A 25,212-nucleotide genomic window follows, 5' to 3' on the forward strand; every position below is an offset into this window, starting at 1 on the left:
AAATGGCTCTTTGGCCTCTTCTGCAGGAAACCACAGAGGTCCTCCTATCAGTGAGACTATCAGAGTAGTCCTAACTCTGGGTAGCTTACTTTCCCCTTCAACATTTAGGACATGAGGCCTCCTGGAACCTGCTTTTTCCTCATTTCTCACATGATGAGGAAATTCTTTACTAGAGTAGATGGAGCCCCAGCATGATTCCGAGTCTTATCCCTGATTAGAAGACCATTCAATTATGGCTCTGGCCCTTATTAGCTGTGGGATAATGTTCTGTACCTCAGTTTCCTCATTCCCAATCTTATGGAGTTGAGAGAACTGACAGATTGAATACATGAAGAAATTAGCATATAATAACTATCATTACTATTGTTATATAAGGATCATTACTCATTCTATTTTCCTTTCTGTTTTGAACAAGAAATCTGATTTACTGGCTTTAATATTTTACTTCATACATTTTTTAGTTGTCTATTTGGCTAACTACAATTCTTCTTTGGCTGGTTATCCACAAAGATGTTTGCAACAGTTATTTCCCAATCCTAAATGCCGTCCAAACAAAATGTGAGGGTAAACACCAGAAACTTTTTAACAAACATGTTTATCTTATTTATATACTTTCCTGTTATGCAAAGACCAAGTCACAAGGGCCTGCTCTCAGCTTTGGTCTAAGGGAAGTCCCACCTGCAGCAGTAAACCAGGCTACAAACTGTCATTTGTCCCACTCTGAGGAGGATGTAGCTAGCTGACCATTGGCTGGTCTGGAATGAGTGAATACAGATAGGCAATGATAGCCATTTTCTTCCTGAGCAATGGGTAGAAAGGAGGTCCCGGTCAACTGCATATGGGGCAGAACTAGAAAAAGCATGGCTGGTAACAGTCATCTGAGAGACTATTCATTGGTCTTCACGAAGGGCAAGGTTTACTCACAAGGCCCAAGCTACACTGTTCAGCTTCTGTGTTGTAGTAGACAAAGCATAGCCTTGGGAGTTGAAAAGACATGTGAAAACTGGTTATGCCACTTAGATGCCTGGGAACTCTGGTCACATCAACATTTTCTAAAGGCCTGTTTCCTCACCTAGAAATTGAGATTAATTACTCCCACCTCAGGCTTATCATGAGGATTAAATGAGAGAATGTATGCAACTTGCCAGATACAGACTAAGGGAGCATTAAATGTTAGTTCTCCCCATTTCCCCAGTTTTCATTTATCCTTTAGGATGTGGCTTTTGCCCCTCACCTGTGCAAATGGTACCTGGTGGTGGTGGAGGTGGCATATGTGTGGGAGTGGGGGATGGATGTAATGTAGATTGATCACTCACAGGAACATCCAGGCCCTGAGAAGATCTTCACTTTTCTTTTTTCTTTACCTATTTCTGGCATAGGGGAAGAAGCCAGCAAGGGAAACCTATTCTGGGCATACCAGATGCCCAGGACCTGTATCCCTGAAGGCTACTTTTGAAGTCAAATATCATTCAAAATACATACTAACCAGAGAACACTTACAGGTAGAAATGCCATTCTTGTGGTAATAAAGATTCAGTTGTGAGGAAAAACTCACCTGAAATTTGTTGGTTGAGTTAAAAGGGATTTCAGCTACTTTGTGGTTTCTTTTTCTAATCTCCATCACATCACCTAAAATGACCTCTGAGAACTTCAAAAGAGCAGTTTCGGAGGCATCTCCAACCACAACTCTCTGAGAATCAAGAGATAACAAATATTTGTAGCACATAATGTTTTTTTTTGTTGTTTGTTTTTTGTTTTAACATAATCTGGTTCTTTTGTGATTATTTTAAATGAGCCAGCAGATGGCCTAAGCTCAGTATCTAACAAATGACAGCACCACAATGAGCCACTGACTGAACCATGGTGGAGGTGTTAAACTGGATGATGGTGCTTACTGGCATTAGGGTAATTCAAAATAGTCTGAGCTCTGTGAGACCTGGAGGGCTGCATGAAAGAACCTGCTATGAACTAGTCTTGAAAGATGGGTGGATAACTGACAGAAAGGAAAAGAAGAAAGCCTTCTGGAAATCAGAATGCCATGAATGAAGGCATGAATTGGAAGAATTCCACTGTAAGTCCTGGACGTCCAGTGGAAATGGGGGATGCAGAGATAGAGAGGGCCTTGAAAGGCAGACAAGGTCCAAAGCTTGAGCTGCAGAAAACAGATGCATGGAAAGTTTTTGAGCAAAGTTAAGTGAAGCGGTCCATCTAAAGAAGTACTTAAGGAAAATTCCTAGTATGCAAGAAAGACCGGGGGGAGGGATAAACCGCAATCATGAAGGCCAATCAAGAGGTTGTTATAATTAATTAGATGTGAGGTACTGGCAATAACAGAAAAGTAAAATTATGTATTTATTTGAAGCAACAATAATAGGACCTGGTGATTCACTAGATATTAGTAATGAAGAAAGTTAAAGATAACTTCCAAAAGTTTTGGACTGGATAGGAAGTTAAAATGGTTATGCCACAGAAAAATAGAAAAGGGACAAGATAATGATTTAGAGCCAGGCTGGGTACAGGTGGAAGGTGGCATGTATAATTTGTTGAAAGCTTAGCATGGCAAAACTTTCAAGTGGAAACACACAGCTAACTGGAGATCCATGGAGTTTGGGTGAAAAATCAGAATTGGAGATAAGGATTTGAAAGCTATGGACAGAGAAATCATGGGCCAGGAGGAGAACTGATGAGCTGTCTGACAGAGAAAGAAAACCAACCAAACAAATAGTCTAAGAAAAAGGAAGAGTCAGTGAAGGAAACAGATGGCAAATAGAAAATCCCAGAGAAGATAGACTCAGTGACAGACTGAGAAGCAAAGGAGAGGGGGAGAGGAGAGAAGAAGGGGAGGAAGAGGGGGGAGAAAGAAAAGAAGTTTGTTTTTGTATATTCTAACATTCCAGGGCCCCTTAGCGCTGCATCTAGGAGTGCCAGGAGGATGTTCTAAGGTCAATCCTTCTATTTCCTGCCAATTATATTTTAAACGTCAGTGAATGGCATTTATGTAATAAAGAAACTTTGGTTATATCTACTTAGTTTGTAAAGGAAAGTAACTTAAAGGTACATTCATTTTCAGGAATGAGAATTTTCAATAGAACTAAATCAATGTTCTGAGGACTTTCATACATCTCTGATTTCTCAAAGCAAATAAGGGTAATGAAAATTTTCTGCAGGTCTTGTGAGTCAGACTTGCTATTACTCGTACAAACTTTACTCAGTGGGAGAGATTTAAATCAAGAGCCAAATCAAAACAGAGAAAATGACTTCAAACAGGCTGTGATTTAAGACTGAGTGATACTGAAGCTTTACCTTCATGATGGGGACACTTTCTTGTCCGGGACTGAACTCAGCTCTGTTACACAATGTTATTATCTTTGATAAGGAGGCCCAGGTTCCAGAGCTTTGATCAAAGACTTGGTCTGGAAAATAGAACAGTGGATGCTGTGGGTGCTGGACCCAATATCCATACTATTCAACCAATTCTCTGAGTCTGCACACCAATGATGCCATGTTCTGCTCAGCCCCCTCTACTCGAGTCCACAGCTTCAAGCCACACTGAGTGTTCCAGAAGACTTACTTGAATGGTCTTCACTGGTGTCAGCTATGAATATCTGATTGTCGAACCACAGATGGGCCACGGTCATCCTGTTCTGGGTCAGAGTCCCAGTCTTGTCTGAGCAAATGATAGAGGTGGAGCCGAGGGTCTCCACTGCTTCCAGGTTCTTCACCAGGCAGTTCTTCTTGGCCATCCGTTTAGCTGTCAGTGACAGAGTCACCTAGACAGGAGAGAGAGAGAGAAAGAGAGAGAGAGAGAGAGAGAGAGAAACAGAGAGAGAGAGAGAGAGAGGAAGAAGTTTTGAGAAAAATCATCATTTCGAACTCCAGCTGGTTTCAGGATGGAAGTATTGTTATAGATGTGGCGTAGCTGATAAACCACATAAATCCCTATGTATATGCCATATTCCTTTTATTAAATGTAGGAGTTTAACAATGTGCCTAAGTTCCTCAGTTGTAGAAATTGCCAAAGAGTCTTTTTCTTTTTAAGAAATGTGAAACTGTAGGGAAGGTGTCAGACTTCCTGAGAATCTGTAAGTGGTGGTTTGCATCTGTCTTATCTAGATCTTTTTTTTAATCTTATCTAGTTTTTAAGAAGGAAGATAATATGCAATTTGCAGATAGTGCCCCTAAAAACGAAAATAGAAAGTTTTCTAGGATAGTGTTAAAAATGTTAAAAATATCACAGTTCCATTTGTTTAAGAAACAATCTATTCAGAATGTCCCATGGTGTCCCCTTACAAGAGTGTCACCCTGAAGATGGAGGAGACTCGCAGTGTATGGTGGGCACACACCCAGCACAGCAGAATGCTGTGTGTTAATAGGGTCAGGGGAAAGGCCACCTAGCAGCACGGACTCACAGTGACAGTGGCCAGGAGACCCTCGGGCACATTGGCCACAATGATGCCAATGAGGAAGATGATGGAGTCCAAGACCTGATACTTCAGGGACACTGCGATGATGAAGAAAAGGATGCCAATGGAGACGGCCACTCCTGCCACAATATGAACAAAGTGCTGGATCTCAATGGCAATGGGTGTCTTCTCATTTCCAACTCCTGAAGCCAGTGAGGCGATCTGACCAATGATGGTGCGGTCACCCGTGTTGATGACCATGCCAGTTGCTGTGCCTACAGGTGAAGTAGACATTTTATTCTGGGGATCCTCAGCTATGAGGGAACCACAGCCTGCTTACAGTCCTCTCTTTGCTGGTTTACATGATCAATTAGCACACATTACAAAGTTCTCTGGGCTCTTCAGTTCCATGCAAGATATGCTAAAGAGACAAGAGCATAAAGCCTGTAGGGGAAAGGTGATATGGGTGGTGCATCCAGTCGTGGGAACCAGCCAGACTTACCTTCCAGACAGGTTGTAGAATAGAAACCAATGTTCTTTGTTTCCAGGGGACTATCGTGGGTAAACTCAGAGGAACGGGGCTGGGGTTCAGATTCTCCAGTGAGAGATGAGTTATCTACCTAGAAGAAATTTTGAAAAAAGTTCAAGACTGGGCATCTTGTTCCCTGCCCCAGTAACACTGAGATCTAGGAAGACAACAGAATAGCTACTAGTTATGAGTGTGATCTTTGGGGTGCCCTCTGGTGCTTACCTTACAGCCCTGAACAGACAACAACCTGACGTCTGCAGGGATCCGGTCTCCTCCTCTAATCTCCACTATGTCCCCCACCACTAGCTCCTCTGCCGGGATTGTCATCTTCTCTGAGTCTCGAATGACAAGAGCTTGCTGCAAAAGAAAACAGAGACAGATGCTTCAGATCCTAGAATGATGCCAACTCTCCTCCATCCACATCTCTCCACTTCTCCAGAATGGAGGCACTGGAAGGCACAGCTGTCAGAATGGCAAAAATACAACAAAAAACTTTTGCTTGGGGCCTGAAGACACTAAGAACTATCTTTTCTTGAGGAGGAACTCTCAGAGATATTCTTGGAAACAGAAAACGCTGCTGTGGGCAGATATAACAAACTACCAACCCAAGCACGACAGAGAGGGACAATTAAGGATGAATGATCTTGGCTAGGATGTCTGGGAAGGACTGTAATGGCTGAGCCAAAGGGTTTAATACTCTTGCTCGTGTCAGGAAGACTTGAAGGGGTAGAAGGCAGATCTCCCACTTCTTAGCATGGACGAGTCCATCCAGAACCTTCTCTAGCTGGCAGCTCTGTGAGCCAGGGGCAGTGTGGTTTTCCCACTGTGCTAACAGTGGTGTGTGATCTCCCTAGAGGACTCCTAACATGGGGTCCTGTGGGAAGACAGGAGCAGGGGGCCTCCCTTACCAAAAGCAGTTTGGGGCAACATGCAGGGAGACTCCAAAATGGGTACAGAAATGGTCACAGATGAAAAATGGTAGGTTGACCTCCTTGGCTACTGGGGAACACTCCTGAACTTCTACAAATTGGTCTTAGAAGCTCCTGAATTCCTTTTGTTTGAACAGTTCACCAAAGCTCAAGAACAGTAATAGAAGATGTTGTGTGATGACTGATGTTTGTCTTTTTTTTTTTAAGATTTTATTTATTTATTTGACAGAGAGAGATCACAAGTAGATGGAGAGGCAGGCAGAGAGAGAGATAGAGGGAAGCAAGCTCCCTGCTGAGCAGAGAGCCCAATGCAGGACTCGATCCCAGGACCCTGAGATCATAACCTGAGCCGAAGGCAGCGGCTTAACCCACTGAGCCACCCAGGCGCCCCGACTGATGTTTGTCTTATTTCCCTCTTGACTAAGCGTTTTCCTGTATCTTACTTCCCTGATGATCTCAAAACTCTGTGTGAAAATGGGCTTCAGAAGGACTGCCTAAGACTTCTCAGACAGCAAAGGATGGAGTGCTGACCCTCTGCCTCAGAGGCCCCACTCTCCTCCTTATCTGATGCTTCCTCATCTGAAATCACATGGAGACCAGAGAGGGATGGCTGCCACTCACCTGTGGGATCATCTTATTGAAGGTGGCCATGATGTTCGTGCTTTTTGCCTCTTGATAGTAAGCGAAGATCCCTGTTAAAATAACGACCAAGGCAAGCACGCAGCCCAAGTATACCTGGGTAAGGAGAAGAAGCATCAATCAGAAAAACAGCCTTCAGGAATGAGCCAGGTCCTGGGCTAGAGTTCTCCTTGCAAAGGTGAGAGACACGGCAGTGGTATCCTGGTGTCATTTACAGGTCACAAAATTTACCTATTTTAAGTGTATAATTCAATGATTTTTGATGAATTTACTCAATTTTGCAACAATCACCACAATCCAATTTTAGGACATATCCATCATCCCAGTGGCAGTCATTCCCCACTGCAACACCCAGCCCTTGCCACTTATGATCTGCTGTCTCTAGGATGTGCCTGTTCTGGACATTTCCTATCAATGGAGTCATATAGTGTGTGGCCTTTTGCATCTGGCTTCTTTCTCTTAGCATGATGCTGGCCAGTTCAGTGTTTTGGTTTTGGTGCTGTTATCAGCAGGCATAGATGCTCCCCATGTTTTAAGGGATACAATTAGCTTTGAGGAGAGACCCAAAATATTTCACATGGATGTAGATCTTTTTTTCCCCCCTTAGGAACTTATAGTGTGTATGTGTCCCTCTCTCTCTCTTTAAAATTCATGCTCTGAGACATCAGAAAGTCAGCTATAATTTGTATTTTACAGCTGGCAAAATTATTTGATTTTCCCAGTGATGGATCAGTGTGGACTCCTGATTGCAGCCCACTGCTCTGCCCACTAATGGCCTACTTTAGGGTTGTTTTTCCATTACTAGTTTAGAAAAACCCGGAAGGAGACCTCCCCTTACATTATCCAGGGATGAGGATGTATTCATGGAATACTGGATCCCATAAGCAATCCAGCACAGGATGGCTCCTATCCACAGAAGGATGGAGAACCCCCCCACCATCTGCTTAAGGAACTTGATGATCTCTGGTGTTTCCTTGGGAGGAGTGAGGGCATTGGGTCCATTCCGAGCCAAGAGCTCAGCAGCTTGGGTGCTGGAGAGACCCTGAGAAAGCCAGACAAAAACAAATAGGAATTAGACATTTCTCTTCCCTCAGACAGATGTCATTCTTCTGCAGGTTGTGGGTAGGAGTTACCATGCCCAAGAAGGGCCTGTGAAAAGTGGATGATGTCTTACCTCCCCGAACTCTCACTGTTTTAAAAAGAATATTTAATATTAATGCTTAATATCAGCCTGGCAATGTACTCTGTATATTTGCTTATTTACCCTTCACAAAACCCACTGAATAAGGTGCAATTATTATCCTCATTTTATAGATGTGGAATTTGAGGCACTTGGAAGTTAAATCACCCAGCTAGTAAATGGGTTCCAGAGCCACTTTATTACACTTTGCTAAGGTCTTTCAGTTTCTTGGAGATTTATCCAGAGACAAGAGTAACTTGGCTAAGGAGGATTTGAAATACAAAAGCTAATCACTAAAGTTAAGGCCAATATGGGAACTATCCACAAAATATTCTCTTTTCTAGAACTTCTACATATTGCACTGGCTAATTTTTCATCCTTAAGTCTGGTGTCTTTCTGCTTTTCTGTATATCCACCCCAAGTTCTAAGTTCTACCAAGCTAAATTCTACCAAACTCAAGCCCACATGTGTAGTCACTTCTTGCCAGAAGCCCTCCCTGGTAAGCATGCCTTCCACAGGTATACAGAGGGCCCTCCACCCCTCTTGAAATCCTGTATTGTGACTCATAAGGTTCCCCACACCCCACAAATTCTCCTTTAAGGAGAAAGTCTTGTCATTACTTTTTCTTCCTAATCATGTTGTAAGCTACTTAAAGGACAGCTTAAAGACTATCCACGGGGTGCCTGGGTGGCTCAGTTGGTTAAGCTTCCTACTCTTGATTTCAGCTCAGGTCATGATATCAGGGTCATGAGATCAACCTCTGTGGTGGGTTCCATGCCCAGTGTGCAGTCAGCCTGAGATCCTTTCCCTCTGCCCCTCCCCTTACTCACATGTGCTCTCTCTCTAAAATAAGTTAAAATAAATATTTAATTAAAAAAAAAAAGACTCTGGGATTCTTGGGTGGCTCAGTTGGTTAAGCGGCTGCCTTTGGCTCAGGTCATGATCCCAGGATCCTGGGACAGAGTCTGGCATTGGGCTCCTTGCTCAGTGAGGAGCCTGCTTCTCCCCTGCCTGCCGGTCCCTGTTTGTGCTCTCTCTCTCTCTCTCTGACAAATAATAAAATCTTAAAAAAAAAAAAAAAAAGACGCTATCCTTGTTAATTTTTGTGTCCTTTATATGGTGTCCTGATTGTTCTGTAACAGAGGCTCAAATATTTGCTGAATAACTGGATTTGAAGTCACTAACTTGTAGTCAGAATAAAATTCATCTCTGTCATCACTGTCTCCTTCCTACTTTTTCTCTACTCTCTCAGCCCCATGTCTTGCCATGGCCCTCTTAACCACCTGACCAAATTGCCTCCTCCTTCTGCTTCTCTACCGTGGTACCTGGGATCAGGGATTTGTTCAAATCCCCAGTGAAACAAAGTCCTACCTGCTATTTCTCTGAAAAGTCTCTGGAATCTGTCCCCTTTCCTTCCCATCTCACTGCTGCTACCCCGTTTCAGTTCCTCATTTTATATTCCTGGGTTATTGTCTCATTCTTCTAGACCCTTCCATTTCCCACTTAAAAAAAAAAAAAGTTCATCCACCTACCTATCTATATCTGTATATATCTTGTACCAGAATTTCCTTTTGAAAGCCAATCTTATTTAAATCACTTCCTTGTTTAGAATTTGTGTGTAACTAATAAAGCCCTTATTCCTTAGTTTAATATGGAAGTGCTTAAAGGTTTCACACAAACTGCCTCTCCACGGTCTCATTTTCCACCCCTTTCTCTCCCCTTTCCAAACACATTAGCTTCCAGAAACTCCAGATTGCTCTCCAAATATAGTCTGTTCTCCCTGGTCTCCTGGGTAGTCTGCTAACTTAAACCCAATTCTTCCTCCTATGTCCTGATTTAACACTGCACCATCCAGGGAGCCCATTCTGGTTTTTCTGGTCAGAAGAATCTGTCACTCACTCAGCACACCATTTAGACCTCCTCTCTCTTTACCATCTAAGTCGAACAGACTGGATGTTATGATACTCTCTTATATACCTGCCTCCCCTGCTGAACTGCTCAGTCCTTAAGACCGGGGATCACCTATCCCTCTTTGGCCCTCTCACTGCTTGTCTTGTGTGTTGCACATAGTGGGGCTTTTTGTTGACTTGAACAGATGTATCCAAATCTCCTGATGTCAAGACACCAAAGCTTTTGACATTTAATTTGAGTTTGAATTCACACAAGGAAGCAGTTCTTCTGTGGTGGGGGAATTTGCCAGACACCTGAGAGCATACCAGTCTGTCCTGGAGTCATCATCGTTCCTTCTCAGAGGAAGAGGTGAACAAGCAGTGTTGTAAGCCTGTCACTCTGGATGGTTGCTTTTTAACACTGGTTTTCCCCATTCTTTGATAAGACCTTATACTTCCTGGACATGAGGATTAAAAGCAACCTCTGACCATGACCATAAGGAAGTGTCCGAGCCTTTCTAAGGACACCACAGATTTCCTGCAGTTATAATCAAAAGAAATGTTTATAGCCAGGAGTCCAGCTCAGCAGAGGGGCTTGACTCCAGGCTTTGGTTCAGGCACACCAGCTCTTAAAGTTAACCAGCCCTCTTTTACATACTGGGCATGTGCGTGACTGGTATTCTTAAAGTTGCTGCTTCAACCTAAAGATGCCGTCTACTTTTCCATACACCTTATGCACATGGCTTTAAAGTACAGTCCTTTGCATAGTCCCAGGGCTTTTCTTCCCAACCCCTAATCCCTTGATGACTTACTGTAATGATGTTTGTATCATATTTCTTTTCCAGTTCCTTAATGCTGAGTTTGTGGTCAACCTGAAGTCCATGAAAGGAAGAAGAGAGTGCATTAATAATCCCAAAATACTCAAACCCTAAGCTTTGACCAGCCCATGAAAACTGAGAAGCACTGATGATAGGAGGAGCCAGGAAGTGAGGGAGAGAAAACCCTCTGTGCCAGGTGGTTATTGCACTGAGAGAAAAGAGAGTATTGCTACAGGGGAGGCTTGCCTTCTGATTCACCGGCCAGGGGATTTTCTGGCCATCCCTTAAGTTCAGACTTAGTTTGTCCTTTACCACATATTAGCTGTCTTTAGTTTTTATGAACAAAGTATGTCATTTCAATCTGATCTTCAGCACATGCAAGTCCTAACATACCCGTCTGCTGTCTGGGTACTGGTAATCTGGATACTTAGTTCAGTACCCGAGTTCTGGGATTAGTTGAGGGTGACGAGCAATACCAAACCAGACCAGACCCATCCGACAACTCCTTACCCATGGAGCCCTCATTGGGCAGGTAGTCTCTGGTAGAAGCAGCAAGCCTTTTCTTAATCAAGTACTTGAGACTCAGAGAGTTTATTTGGTAGAGAAGCCCTACAGATTTAAAACTGCCAAATAAACACCAGTATGACCCACACTTGCTAATTTTGTTATAGAATCAGTAAACTAAAGCAGAGTTTTTCAACTTTGGCATTACTTACATTTGGGCCAATAACTATCTGGGTGGGTGACGGGGACTTCCATCTACTATATGTCACCTACTAGCACACCCTCCCTGGAGTAGTGATAACCAGAAATGTTTCCAGACCCCACTAAATGTCTCATGGGGGGCAAATTCCTCCTATCCTGTCCCTTGAGAGCCACTGGGCTACAGGACTGGAAGCCTTTTCCTGTCTCAGAAAACCTAGGGGGCAAGTAAGCCTTCTTTAGCCCACCTAGACAACCTAGCACTCAGGATTCTTTAGGTTTTGATCATCTGAAACAAAGATTTATACTGTGATGGATACTAGAACTATCTCTTTTCTTAAGTATATGAAAAAAAAGGTTACCTGTTAAGAGATGAGATTTTCCAATTAAAAAATTATTTTGTCCTCTCCTCTGCCAGATTCTGCTTTACTCATTTAGTCATTGTACCAATATTGATTGAAAGATATTGCTGGGGATTCAAAGGATTAAGACACAGTTTTGTGCAGTGTGCTAAATTCTGTGCAGATCCAAGTAACAGGTGATTAGAGCCACTGATTGCATGGATGTATTTCATAGTTTAAGGGGCCTGTACAGTGAGGCAGAATAAGGCAGAATATCTTTCCTTCTTTAGCCTTGGCTTTGGGGACCAGAGCATGGGGGAGAGGGAGGGGCTGGAGGCATGGTGGGTGCCTGTGGCGCACTCTGCTGGCCAGCACTAGAATAGCTCAGGGCATCATCCTGCGTCTCAGACTTCTGTCAGGTTACCCGTCGGTTGATTACCCGTCGGTTGATTCAGCCAGGGATACTTTCGTTCTTGTCAAGGATCTAATGTGCCAGAGGGCATCCCAGTACACAGTCACAAATTAAATTATAGGATTCTTGTGAGAATTTTGGGAAATAAGAAGGAAAGATTTTCCTCTCAGCCGGGAAGCAGGGGAACACTAGTTAACACTACAAAAATTATCTTTCTATACTATACATCTTTCCAAAATGCTCAGAGAAGGGAGATTCTCTTCATAATAAACAGGCATATGATAGAATGGATATATATTCATGTTATAAGTAGCAATTTTATGGAAGACTACATATGTCTTCAATCCTGAATGCTAGAGATACATAGGAAATAAGAATGACTATTATCTGGTGCTGTGTTAAGTCTTTCTCCTGCTTTATTTCACTTAACCTTTTTAACTACTCCAACAGGTAGGCACTGTTTTTTTTAAATTCCTATTTTTTGAAATAGGAAGTGAATGTCAATCAAACTGGGATCTGAATTCAGGTCAGTGCAATTTCAGGGCTGTGTGTTCTTAAATGTCTGTCAAAACAGGCATGGGCAAATACCTAGTGGTGTGTTGCTAAATTTTTCACAAGCTCTCCAGGAAAAATAAATAAAAAACTCTGACTTGTACTTACTGATTTTTCACTATAACCAAGTTGTAAGATGCTAACCCAATGTCAACCAACTTGCCAAATTCCTGAAAATTTAACAATGGGCTTTCTAGCCCCCATAAACTCACACCACTACTGTCTGCGCCAACAATAACAGTTTTAAAGTCTGCATGAACTGAAGGGATGATCTAGTAAAACTTCAGGCTTGCTGTAGAAGTTTCCCCCTTGACATTCCTGACACATAACCTGTCACATTTCAATTCTGAGGCAGATCTTGCCCATGGTGGACAACTTTAACTATTCCAAAGTTCTTTCTTCACAGGAATGACATCGTGCTTCCATAAATTACAAAATTACTAATTATAAATAGTTTAATTATGAATTGCATAAATTACAAAATATTCTTACTCTTTTCTCATTTTTCCCCCTCACCCATGCAAATTGTTTATTTCCCACTTTACATAAGGAAAATGGAGCTTTACCAAGTTTGCTCCCAGTTACCAATCACTTAAGTGGAACTTTACTGAGCCCAAGGTTCTCTGAATCCAAGCCCAATATACTTTTACCAGTGAAATTATTCTATTTCACGGGGCATACATAACCCAAAACCTAGCAAGGTTAGTGGCTTTGTTTTCCTCCTTCATGGTTCCAGCTCCGGTAGTTTTACCCTATCAGCTTAAAAACTGGCAGTTGGGTACAGCTATCTCAATGAAGCAGCCAGGAAGGAGAGAGGTCTGGGCTGTGCCTGTGGGGACTGGAATCAAAGGCTCTTCCCTCAAGAGTTCTAGCTGGGAGTGCCTACAACCAGAATGCAGGAATCCGGCAGAAGCCCTGACCCCCAGGGCAGATATTATCACACCATTTATTTTAAACAAGGAAACAAATCTCAGGTGGATTTTCAAATCCTTGAGACTGATCCTTCTTTTGTTAAGAAGTAGGCTATAGGGGCAAGTTCTCAAGGGGAAAGGGCAGAACTCAGTGGACCCATTTGGCTTAAGAACCAAATCAACTGACCAGATCCACTTCTTTCCTAAGCTCCTCCTTATAGTGATTCTTTCTGGGTTCGAAGCAGTTCTTCAAGCCTCTGTACTTCTCCTTGCCATTCCCCTTGTCTGTTTGTTGGATGTCTTTGGTTCCATTGAGCTCCACAGAGTAAATTTCTAGTGTTTTCTGAAAAGAAAGCAGAAATACAATATTGGTCCAAGATGGGTTTTCTGAAGAAGTGTCGAGCACTTCTCTTTGTGGGTCACGGACCTAAGAGAGAGTAAGGCGCAGGATGTGGAGAGTTTTTTCTCTCCCCCACCTTCAAACTCCCAGGCCCTTTCTCTCCTTTCTTCTCCAGTATAAAGAATAGATGGCAAAGCCCTGCCGGCATCTCCTCAGGGTGACCCCATCCTGGAGTTGGGGAAGGTGGGATGTTACTTCCTCCTACTCGAGACAAGACCCCTCCAGCCCCAGGGTCGCCCTAGTACTTTGCTCCCAACAGGGCACACCGGCGTGTGTCCCGCTTCTTGGGTGGGGCGTTGCCCACTGAATCTCAGTCCCGGGCAGGGCAGGCTTTACAGACCACAGCGCAGGCGGGTAACCCCCAGCCTGGCGACACCCGCCACATCGGAGACGTCCAAAGGCCCTTGGGGTTCCTTCCCAGAGCGTATGGATTTGGGTCTTCCCCCCAGTCAGCTCCGGGAAGGGAAAGGAGCCGTGCAGAGGTCAGGAGCTCAGAAAAAAGGTGGCCAGTCCTTCCTCTTTCCCCTCGTCTTCCATCCCCTCTATACGGGTCTCGGGCCGGCGCCAGGGGCCTGCACGCACCTTGGTCATGGCGAAGGCGGTGGCGCCGCCGGCAGGCGAGCTTGGTGTCCGGGCTCTGGCGGTGGCGGCGCGCGCAGGGCAAGCGTCCCGTCGGGCGGCGGTGGCGAGCTGCGGTGGCGAGAGCCCCACGCTCACCTCCTGTGGTCAAACGCCAGCCGCTGCCGGGGGGAGGCGGTGTCCGCCTTAAATGCCGCCTGCCCCGCCCACGTACCTACCTGCGAGCAGGTTGCCCGGCCTCAGGACGCCCGGGGAGGAGGGAGTCCTGCAGGCGCGGTCCTGGGCGCGGAATCTCGCGGCTGTGCTCCATCCAGGGAGTCGGGTGCGACGCGGACTTCGGCCAGGGATGTGGGGTACCCGAGGCAGCGCCGTCGAACGGCCGCAGCCTACCCTCTGATGGAGCCTCCGACGATCGCACGCCCTCATCCCAGCTTTGGTGGGACCCTCACCCGCTTTTCTTTCTTTCTTTCTTCCTTCTTTTCTTTCTTTCTTTCTTTCTTTCTTTCTTTCTTTCTTTCTTTCTTTCTTTCTTTCTTTCTTTCTTTCTTTCTTTCTTTCTTTCTTCTTTCTTTCTTTCTCTTTCTTTCTTTCTTTTCTTCCTTCCTTCCTTTCTTTCTTGATTTTATTTATTTGACAGAGATCACAACAAGTAGGCAGAGAGGCAGGCAGAAAGAGGTGTGGGGGGTGGGGGAAGCAGGCTCCCCGCTGAGCAGAGAGCCTGAAGCGGGGCTCCATCCGAGAACCCTGGGATCACGACCTGAGCCGAAGGCAGAGGCTTTAACCCACTGAGCCACCCAGGCGCCCCTCACCCGCTTTGCTTTTAAAATTTGCTTGCTAATAAAGGAATTCTTAAAAATACTTAAGCAGAGCGGAAGAATTGCTGCTTCCAGGAGCAGCTGCTCTCTAAGGTGTCGTGCCTATAAAAGGCCACCTTATTAGGTGGATTTCCACAGGAGGATGAATTTCCACAGGCCAGTGTGGTGTCAGAGTGAATTTGGGAATTACTGAGAGAGCTCTGAGGAGTTGCTAAATTACCTTGCGGGATCTGGATGAAAATTGGAGTTCTGAAACAGCTGTGGAGGGAGAGAGTGGAGAGGAGAGATGGGAGAAACTGTGCAGTCAGAGGACTCAGAAATGAGGCTGCCTCCTGAGCAGAACTGAAGCTATAGGCTGGGGTCGGGTAAACCCGCTCATCCCCTAAACGGGATGGACATCTCCTCCTGCCAAGGCTATAAACGCCTTTTCCTCTTTCTTCTTGCCTTCGTTCTTTCACCCTTCCTTTCTTCTTTTCTTTCCAAAATGAGAGAATTTGAAGTTAGACGATCCTACCCTCCCACCCCGCCCCACCCCACGCCCCACCTCCCCCACCACACACACACACACACACACACACACACACACACACACAGTGGGGTTGGGCAACACCAATGTGTTACTCCTTAATTAAATGATAAGGGACAGGAAAATTCCGGGTGACATCTGTTTTGCAGATACGGATCACAGGTTCTTTGGAGTTGGATGGCAAGTTAAATTCTAGTTCAAACTCAAGCAACAACTGACCCCTGGCTAAGTCTGTGTTGTGTTCTCCCCCTTTTCTTCTCTCCTGGAGAATGCTCTTCAAAGGAAAAATTGTAAGACAGGACTAAGGAGAAAGAAAATTTGTATGCAACTGATGTTCCCACTGTTTGTTGGAAATCCAGGAGAAGGGATTTTGCAGGTACAAGTGGCTGCTTGTTCACCTTCCCCTCTTCCAGCTCCTGCTCAACTTTTTACGACAGAGAGAGAATAGAGAAGCGGGATGGCTTAGAGAAATGCCCCAGAACTCATGTCGAGTTCAAACTTCAAAAGCAAACTCAGATTCACACTTAATTAGGGGAATAGGAGAGAGTGATATAGGGAGAGGAATAGGCTAATGGAGAGCTGACAGCAGATTTTAAAATCAGTAGATCCTAACAACTCCTCCTAGAGAAGATTGCTGTTTATTCTTGTTGGTGTCAAGTTTGGAAAAGTGTTAGTTACTACCAAATTGGACAAAAGTGACATCATCAGATACTCTAGCACCTCTGTGGTCCTGCAGAGTTCCTGATTCCTGCCAGGGGCCAGCTTTGGCCACTACTGCTGTGGGCATCTTCTGATGCCATCAGGTATCCTGGACTGTGATTTCTACCACAGAGGACAAATGGGGCCACTCTACACCCACCCTAACTCCAGTTACTGCTTTGCTATTGCTGGTCATCTTGCCCGAGAGTCCAGACATCCCAATATTTCTTGAGGAGAATGTCCTCTAGGTATCTGTGAGGCAGGTACCTGGAATAGTCCTCACATGGTAGAACTATGGACTGAATTTCCGCTTGGAAACACATACTTACTCACCTCTTTTTGGCCCCAGGAACTATCACCTGTCCTGTTCTGGCCAATGTACCCTGAATTTCTCCCAGTTCTATGACTGTCTTGAACTGGCTGTAAAGACCAGGGTATGACTTGGGACACTGTCTCAGCCCAAATGCTCTAGTAGCAGCTTCTGCTTAAAGCAGAGTTTTCCTCTCTTTCAAAAAGAGCCTATCCATGTCAAGAATCTCTTCTAAGACTGTTCTCATTGGTAAATATTATATATTTGTGATAGGTTGTCATAATATATGTAACTACTCCTAGCTCATTTTAATCAATTAAATGCACACAATGTATGTGAAACTGTACTAGACATAGAGGGTGGTGGAGGGGAAATGGTATTAAAATTGTGTCATTCTCTGCCCTCAAGAAAGCTACACTTGAGTTGGAAAGGCAGATTTAATGAATAGACAATAGTAAATCACCCAAGCGAGAAAAGAATTTAGCACTAAATGGTATAGGCTCTAAGTGTTTTAAAAGTTTAAAGAAAAGATGCAGGAGATGGCAAGAGTTTTATTTCTTAGAATTAATTTTTCAGATTTTCCCCATCCCTTTCTACTTTCTGTGAAATGAGGGAGAGAGATAGAAAGAGTGGTGGAGTTATGGATCATACTTGCTGCCCTGAAGTGCCCCCTCCTGCTGTAGAGTCCTGGATAAAGGGACATCCACCAGCTGACTCAAGAGTGTGAGCGTGAAGATTTAGTACTCCAGAGAAGGGGATCCAGGTGCTAACGGGAAGAGGAAGGTTCACTTCCTGCCTTACATCTGGATCAGCCGGTGCCACTGCTGCCCACTGTCTTCTTCCTCCTGGATTCTTGTCCCACGCACACGGGCAGTCCCTACACACCTGTGTTCCCTCATCATGCCAGGCTATGACTAGGCTGCATTTCTCCACTGACAAGGGCGCCTGGATTGGAGTCAAGATGCAAAAACAAAAACAAAACAAAACTTCAGCCAAGCACATTCCTAAGCTGTTTCCTCATTTTTTCATGTACAAGAAACCCTGAGATGGTCATATGAACAACCTGCAGAAGGGAAACCTGCTTTCAGAAATAAGCACCAATACCATGATAATGGTCCTGCCTGAAGCTGTTAAAGACCATGACCAGAGTGGATAGGGGTGATTCCAGAAGTAGATAAAAGGCCTGCATGGGGCTTAGGTGTGGCCATGCAACAGGGATGTTTTCTTCCCTTATGAATATAGCTCTCCAAAATGTTAGGTTACTACAATGCTTATTCTCTGTGACTTATTTTGGGTACTAAGATCCTTTCTCAAAAAATTACTATTTTCCTTTTAAGAGGTGATTGAAAAAAAATTAACTGCATTCTGAAGTTCTTAAATTTGTTTTTTGAATCTTAGGGTGAAACAGATTTTCCTCATTTGAATAATCTTCACCTTTATCACGGAAGTTATACCATATATATGTGTAATATATATGACATATAACACATATAACATGAAAGATATTATTCATATAAATATGCTCAGTTAAGTTTGCAAAAATTTGCCTCTTCTCATGAGTGAGGTGATACTCTCTTGGTCACCAGCTTCCAAATTCTTCAGAGTTAGAGAGACAAAAGCAGATACTCCAAAATTTATTTATTCTGAAATATTTACTGGAGGCCTGTGAAAAATGTGTAGGGCCATAGTAGGTTCCCTCCCCTGGAAGAGCTTTCGATTTGGTTGAGGAGGTAAGATATATCACTCTGGATTAGAAAATTAATATAAAGACATGTCCAATGCTATACCTGAGGGGACACCTGGGTAGCTTAGTCAGTTAAGCGTCTGCCTTCAGCTCAGGTCACAATCTCAGGGTGCTGGGATCGAGTCCCACATCGGACTCCCTGCTCAGTGGGGAGCCTGCTTTTCAGTCTCCCTGCCACTCCCCTGCTTGTGCCCTCTCTTTCCCTGACAAATAAATAAATAAGATCTTAAAACAAAAAGCAAAAAACAAAAAACTATACCTGGTCCAGCACTGAATCCGTGGGCAAACACTGGAATTCCAGAGGAGCCAAGGAAGACATGAGCTCTAGATAGTGAGCGATGGGTGATTCTTTAAGAGGGACAAGTATAAGTGGATTTTGAAGGCTGTGTAACCTGAGACAACTAGGGAGGTGTAGGGCAATGAATGAGGAGAGGAGGAAAGAGGAAGGCAATGGCTCCTGCAATGACCAAAGGGATGGGAATGAAAATGGCAGCATTCCAGGGAGAGAAAGGAGCCTGGTAGCTGGAGCAGACAGGTTCTTTCAGGGAGTAGCAGAAGGTCCAGCTGTCAAAGACGGACTCTGTAGGGGTTGGATTTCATCAATATGCCTTAGGGAGCCCTTGAGGATGAGAGCAATCTAATGGAAACAACATTTTAGGAAAGATGAGCAGTTCTAGAGCAAAAACTGGGAGCCCTTCTGACTCTGAAGTTCCTGGGTTTGCAACTGTCCCAGCATGAGTCTTGAACCCTTTTCTCTTTATTCTAGGTTCCTGTCAGTGAGCAGGTTCTAAACAAGGTGTCTTGCTGTTTTGGCAAGTGTGCTTTAGCTCCCTGACACTCTAAACATGTCTAGTCTCTAAACAACTGTTATTTTAGGCAGAATTTATTTGTTCTATCAAGAGTCTTTGGAATGAAATCAGGGAGAGAGCAAATGGTCATCACACAATCTACATTAGGGAAGCTGATAGGACTCTCCCCTCTTCATCCCCCAATAAATTTGTATTTATCCTGTGTTTCCAGGATGAACTGAGCTGTTCTAAGAGCTGGGGAAGAGGAGCTATGGAATTAAAGAACATCATAGGAGACATAGTCTGTCTTATCCACAAAGATCAGCTTCAATTTAGTAATAATGATGAGCTGCTTCATTCTTTATGATGATCTAAGTTTGTAAAAAACAAAAAACGAAAAAAAAAAGAAGAAAGAAAAAGTACAGTTTGACCGTTTTTTCAGGCAAGTCAACACAGCTATGTTCCTCTCGCCCAGCTTTCAGGTCTGATATGTCCCTTGTGAGGTGACAGGTTTGGTGTTGGGGTACATGAAAATGACCATAAAACTATTTGTGGAGTCCATGTCCTCTATAAGCCAGGTGCAGATAAAAATCACTTTCTTACTTGATTGTCTCTCTTTCTCTCTGATGTACTTTATATAACTCTGTGATAACCCAATGTCTTAAGTCAGCATGTCTGGCTCTATTCTCATATCTGTTCTGGGATCAGCGTATCAAAATAACAAAAATTCACTGAAGAAACAAAGCAGGGGGTGTTGGGAAACACAGCCTGAATCTCTGGTCTCATTCACAGCAAGGCCAACTTAGCTCTTGCTGACCCAGAAAGGTGCATAGGAGTGGACCATGCCACAACCCAATGAAGAGTCCAAAGCAGGGCTTGAGACTTTAGGTATCTTGCACATAAATGATGGGACATAAAGTGAGTAAAGGAATAAGAAACTGCTTTCAAGGGACAATTAGGAGAAATCTGGCAGATGATTGCCTGCAAATTCTACTGGGAAGTTCTGCTAAGAGGTGAGTTGGTAGTGGAGGTTCTGAAGTTTGTCTGCCATCACTCAAGGGAGAGAACAAAGGGTCAGATCTGCTCTGTAAAGTACATCTGGGTACTGGAGGAGACCAGAAGCAAGAAAGGCAAGAGAAAATACTTAGTACATTTATAGGCCATCTTACTGTGGCTGCCAAAGTATCCACTTAGGAAATAAATCTACTCGCTGCTGAAATGCAATATGTGTTAATTAACATGAGACCAACATGATGATAGGCTGAGAAACAGGCAGAGTCAGAAAAACAGGACAAACTGCATTTAGTTAATTGACAGATGCAATAGTGCAGGGCCTAACTGTCTCCAGCTCTAGGGAGAGAAAATTATTTAAAAGGGGTCTTGGTAGGTCTGGTCTAATGGTTCAACTGTCCCCAGCTTCAGCCACTACTACATTTGGGCAGTATCCATCTAAGAGAGTTCTTTGACTCTGGACTGATGTTTCTCCTCATCTCACTTTTCCCTCCTGCTTAGAGTTGCCAGATAAAACACAGGGCTCCCATTAGAGTTGCATTTCAGGTAAGCGATGAATCATTTTCTGCATGTCTTAAATATTGCATGGGACATACTTGCTTTCGTTTAGCTGAAATGCAAATTTAACTGGCTATTGTTATTTACAACTCTGGCAATCCTATTCCTTATAGATGCACTGGGGATCAGTCCTTTATTGCTTGTCAGCTGGCACATTTGGGGACATTGGCCTAGGCTCTACTGATCTTATCACGAGGGCAAACATGAAGATAATAACAGATTCAGATTTTCTCTTTTTGCCAGTCCCTCCCAAGAGCCCACCTGAACCAGATTTGCTTTAAGGCAATTTCAATGAGTGTGGCAGTAAGTTTCTTTTTTCTTTTTAAAATCAGGTATCTTTTCAGCCAGAAAATTCTTACAACGATGCAGAAGTCACATTCTTTTTTTTTTTTTTTTTAGGTTTTAAAAAATTTATTTTTTAAAAGTTAACATGTGCATAAAAGGAAATTGAAAAACACAAAAACCAAAGAACAAAGTCATCCATAATCACAAGCAGTTTACAGTTTGACTTCTAGGTCCCATGTGTGTATCTACAAAAGTAAGCATTTTAATGTAATTAAGATCGTAGTTATGTATCATGCTTTTTTACACACCATGAATATACATTCTTGCTGCTGAGAAGAGCACTACAGGAATTCAGTGCGATCTCAAAACTAATTTTTACTTTTAAAGGTGACCAGCAGGGGGAGCACATTTCAAACCGACACACTGGGCTCAGGATACCTGGGTGAGATCATCACTCTCAGGGCCACCTGGCATCACTCAGGCACCAAGAATTTCTAGAATCCCCGCAGGCTTTGCAACTGTGTGCCAAATTTATTTATTTATTTATTTATTTATTTATTTATTTATTTATTTTCAGAAAAACAGTATTCATTATTTTTTCACCACACCCAGTGCTCCATGCAATCTGTGCCCTCTATAATACCCACCACCTGGTACCCCAACCTCCCACACCTCCCTCCACTTCAAACCCCTCAGATTGTTTTTCAGAGTCCATAGTCTCTCATGATTCACCTCCCCTTCCAATTTACCCCAACTCCCTTCTCCTCTCTAACACCCCTTGTCCTCCATGATATTTGTTATGCTCCACAAATAAGTGAAACCATGTGCCAAATTTCTGACTAAGCAAAGGACGACTTGGGTAAAAGACAAACCCCAAACAAACCAGGAAAAAAAAACTACTAGTAAAAGAAAAGAAGTAACAATAATAATAAAAAACTCCAATGATAGCTAGTGCAAAGAAATAGCAAACTACAAGATTATATGAAAAAACGGGGGTGCCTGGGTGGCTTAGTTGGTTAAACGTCTGCCTTTGGCTCAGGTTATGATCTCAGGGTCCTGGGATCCAGCCCCACATCAGGCGCCCTGCTTGGTGGGAAGACTGCTTTTCCCTCTCCCTTTGCCTACTGCTCCCCTGCCCCTTGTGCTCTCTTTGTCAAATAAATAAATAAACAAACAAAATCTTAAAATGTCGTGCTCTCCCTGCCTGCAGAGATGACGCAACACCAACACACACACAGGTCGATGCACAAACTCTTGTTTATTTTCTGGTGGATCTTTCTCCTCTCTCTGCGGGGAAGTTCCCTTGCCTTATATAGGGCATAACAGCCAATCACAGAGGTGTTCACATAAACAGGAGGTATCTGGGGCTCGTAGACAGTGGTGGCATAACAGCCAATCACAGAGGTGATCACGTGATGAGCACGAGGTCACGTGTGGCCAGGGCGGATGTTTTTCAGGCTGTCAGTGCTGCTCGGGCTATATAGCCGGCGCCATCTTAGGGGCGCGACCCTGACATTAAAAAAAAAAAAAAGGAAAAAAGATTATAAGAAAAAACAAATGATGAATGTTTCCCTACTCCTAGGGCTGGATAGGATTTGGAAACATCATGTTCAATTTCTCAAGACTTAATGAACAAGTGGGCTTGAGAACTATTGGACCAGATCAGTGGCCTTACTGCACATATCCATGCCTGGACCTCCAGAGAGTGACTTCAGTGGTCTAGTGTGAGCTGTGTCCTCAGGCGTATTTACCATGCAATCAAGGTCAAGGGCCCTGGATTAGATGTTCATTAAGATCCCTTCTGACTCGAACACTTTAAGGTCTAAGAACTTTACCTTTATAAGTACTTACATGGCAGTTTTATTGCATTTAATTAAAATGGGTGGCTTGCGGGACGCCTGGGTGGCTCAGTTGGTTAAGCAGCTGCCTTTGGGCTCAGGTCATGATCCCAGCGTCCTGGGATCGAGTCCCAAATCAGGCTCCTTGCTCAGCAGGGAGCCTGCTTCTCCCTCTGCCTCTGCCTGCCATTCTGTCTGCCTGTGCTCGCTCTCTCCCCCTCTCTCTCTCTGATAAATAAATAAAAATTAAAAAAAAAATGGGTGGCTTGCTATTGTGGCTCAGATCTGTAGACTAAAGGGCAAATGTCTCATAGCTACCCCTTAACAAAGGGTCACTCTTGTTTCCAGAAAGAAGGGGATGTGGGAGTGTGGGTGAGTAAGCGCAGGCCAGTTATACTATAAGTGTACATTCACCAACAGCAAGTTGAGTGTCCCAGCCATGTGCTAGCTTCCAGTAGTGTATGAATATTGACATCCAAGTAGAGCTTTTCAGGAACAGGGATGTAGACTCATTCTACAAACAATGTATTGAATTGCAATGACCTCAAGGTAATAACATTTCTAATTATTTCTATATTTTTAAATGTAACTGATGGACACATTGGGAGTGTGACAGGGCTTTTTAGATTGAGCCTAAATTGTGTCCAACAGTAGGACCTGCCTGGGCATGTCTGGTTAACTGGTGGGGCAGGCCAAAAGGAAGGAGGTTGGGTGGAGGCATCTCCTTACCCAGAAGAAAGAGCAAGGTATGCAAAGGTTGGTCCAGTACAAAAACCTTAGTCACTGGTAGGACAGTACAATGTTTTGTCATTCTAATTTGTCTCACCATCTAGCTCATGAATGTACCTCTGGCCAAAGGAGGAGAGAGGACTAGAGCAAAAGCTGAGATGTCTGTTCCCCACACCTCTGAAACTCTGGGGTTTGACACCTGTAAGTTCTGTGTATTCACAGTGGCCAGGCTTCATAAAAACTGAGGTTCAGCAGGAACTTGCAGGAAGTGGTGATGATCCTTGGTGCCTTGGTGGATGGGGAGTTAGCAGTGGAGTGTGACAGGGCTAGAGCAGAGGTAGGGGAGGAGGGTGACTTGACCTCTCTCAGTATTCCAAGCCTGTAGGTTCCAGGGTTCTGAATTAGCAGAGAGGAATGAGGGCTGACAGAACACAGTTTACATCATAATGCCAGTTTCTAACTTCAAGAGACACAATCTAGGACCCAAGTACCTGTGATCTCTTGAGGAAATTTTTCTAGTTCAGTTTAGCAAATGCTAGGCTTTGTCAATTGTTCTCCACTCCTCTGTGAGGAGTTACTCGGTCTTGATGCCATCATCAAGAGTGTGTAAGAGAAGGCTCATCTGCAGTAAGAATAGCATTGCTTCTGTGGTGAGCAAGTGACTGGAAATCCTGCTAGTCTAGGAGATTATAGGCTCTTTGAATCTCTAATACCAACTACCTCTTCTCAGAATGCCTATGGAAGCTTATCAGCACCTAGGTGACATCTTAGAGGCACCTTTCTTCTACTTCTTTCCCTCCCTATGTGGCCAGGAAAGACTATCTGAGGTTGGGTTTAGAGTAGTCAGATCCTGGGCTGTGTCCTGGAGCCTCTGTTTTCTCAAGGAGCTGGGCCTGATATGGATTGTGAACCAGACCTTCTGCCAAGGGCATTCCTCAGCTCCACTTCAGCAAGCAATGAAAGACATGCCACACGGAAGCAAAAAAAAAGCTGGTCTCAGTTCAATCACTCCATCTTACTTCCGATGCAACCTTTCAGCTCTTAGAATATTCTGACTAAAGGTCTGTGATGGTTGACTCTATGTGTCAACTTGGATAGGCCATGTTAGCCAGTTTTTGGTCAAACGCCAGTCTAGATGTTGCTGTGAAAGCATTTTCTTTGATGGGATTAACAGTTAAATCAATAGATTTTGAGTAAAACAGATTATCTTCCATAATGCAGATGAGCCTCACCCAATCAGTTGAGGGACTTAAAAGCAAACAGACTGATGCTCCCAAGGACAAGGGAATTCTGCCTCCAGACCTCTTTGGACTCAAGCTATAGTATCAAGTCTTCAGCCTGCTGGCCTGCTTTGTAGATTTTGGACTTGCCAACCCTGACAACTTTGTGAACTAATTCTTTAAATCTCTCTATATTTAAACATCCTATGGGTTCTCTTATCTCTGGAGAATCCTGAGCTAATACAAGCTAGTGCAAGCTCTAAGCTTAACACCCCAGCAAACCACACAGACAACTTCTAGCATAGAAAAGAAATCAGATGCCAAATCCAGCTTTTCTTTTTTTCTTTTCTTAGAAGATTTTATTTATTTGACAGACAGAGATCACAAGTAGGCAAAGAGGCAGGC

At 43.8% G+C, this 25,212-nt stretch overlaps 1 protein-coding gene across 2 annotated transcripts in view; it reads right to left on the reverse strand.

The window, feature by feature from the left end:
• Positions 1-14,428, reverse strand: part of ATP12A (ATPase H+/K+ transporting non-gastric alpha2 subunit) — a 28,539-nt gene extending 14,111 nt beyond the window's left edge. For both annotated transcript variants that reach the window (XM_032315213.1, XM_032315214.1), the window contains exons 1-11: positions 14,288-14,428; positions 13,493-13,648; positions 10,382-10,441; positions 7,339-7,542; positions 6,483-6,596; positions 5,155-5,289; positions 4,906-5,023; positions 4,410-4,678; positions 3,572-3,770; positions 3,304-3,413; positions 1,556-1,690 (exon numbers count right to left, since the gene is read on the reverse strand). In XM_032315213.1, coding sequence (XP_032171104.1) covers positions 1,556-1,690; positions 3,304-3,413; positions 3,572-3,770; positions 4,410-4,678; positions 4,906-5,023; positions 5,155-5,289; positions 6,483-6,596; positions 7,339-7,542; positions 10,382-10,441; positions 13,493-13,648; positions 14,288-14,296 — 1,509 coding nt within the window. In that variant the 5' untranslated portion in view covers positions 14,297-14,428. The remainder of the gene's footprint in view (positions 1-1,555; positions 1,691-3,303; positions 3,414-3,571; positions 3,771-4,409; positions 4,679-4,905; positions 5,024-5,154; positions 5,290-6,482; positions 6,597-7,338; positions 7,543-10,381; positions 10,442-13,492; positions 13,649-14,287) is intronic.
• Between the last annotated feature and the right edge of the window lie 10,784 nt (positions 14,429-25,212).

Source organism: Mustela erminea, chromosome 15 (genome assembly GCF_009829155.1).
Source record: "Mustela erminea isolate mMusErm1 chromosome 15, mMusErm1.Pri, whole genome shotgun sequence".
Classification (NCBI taxonomy): Eukaryota; Metazoa; Chordata; class Mammalia; order Carnivora; family Mustelidae; genus Mustela; species Mustela erminea.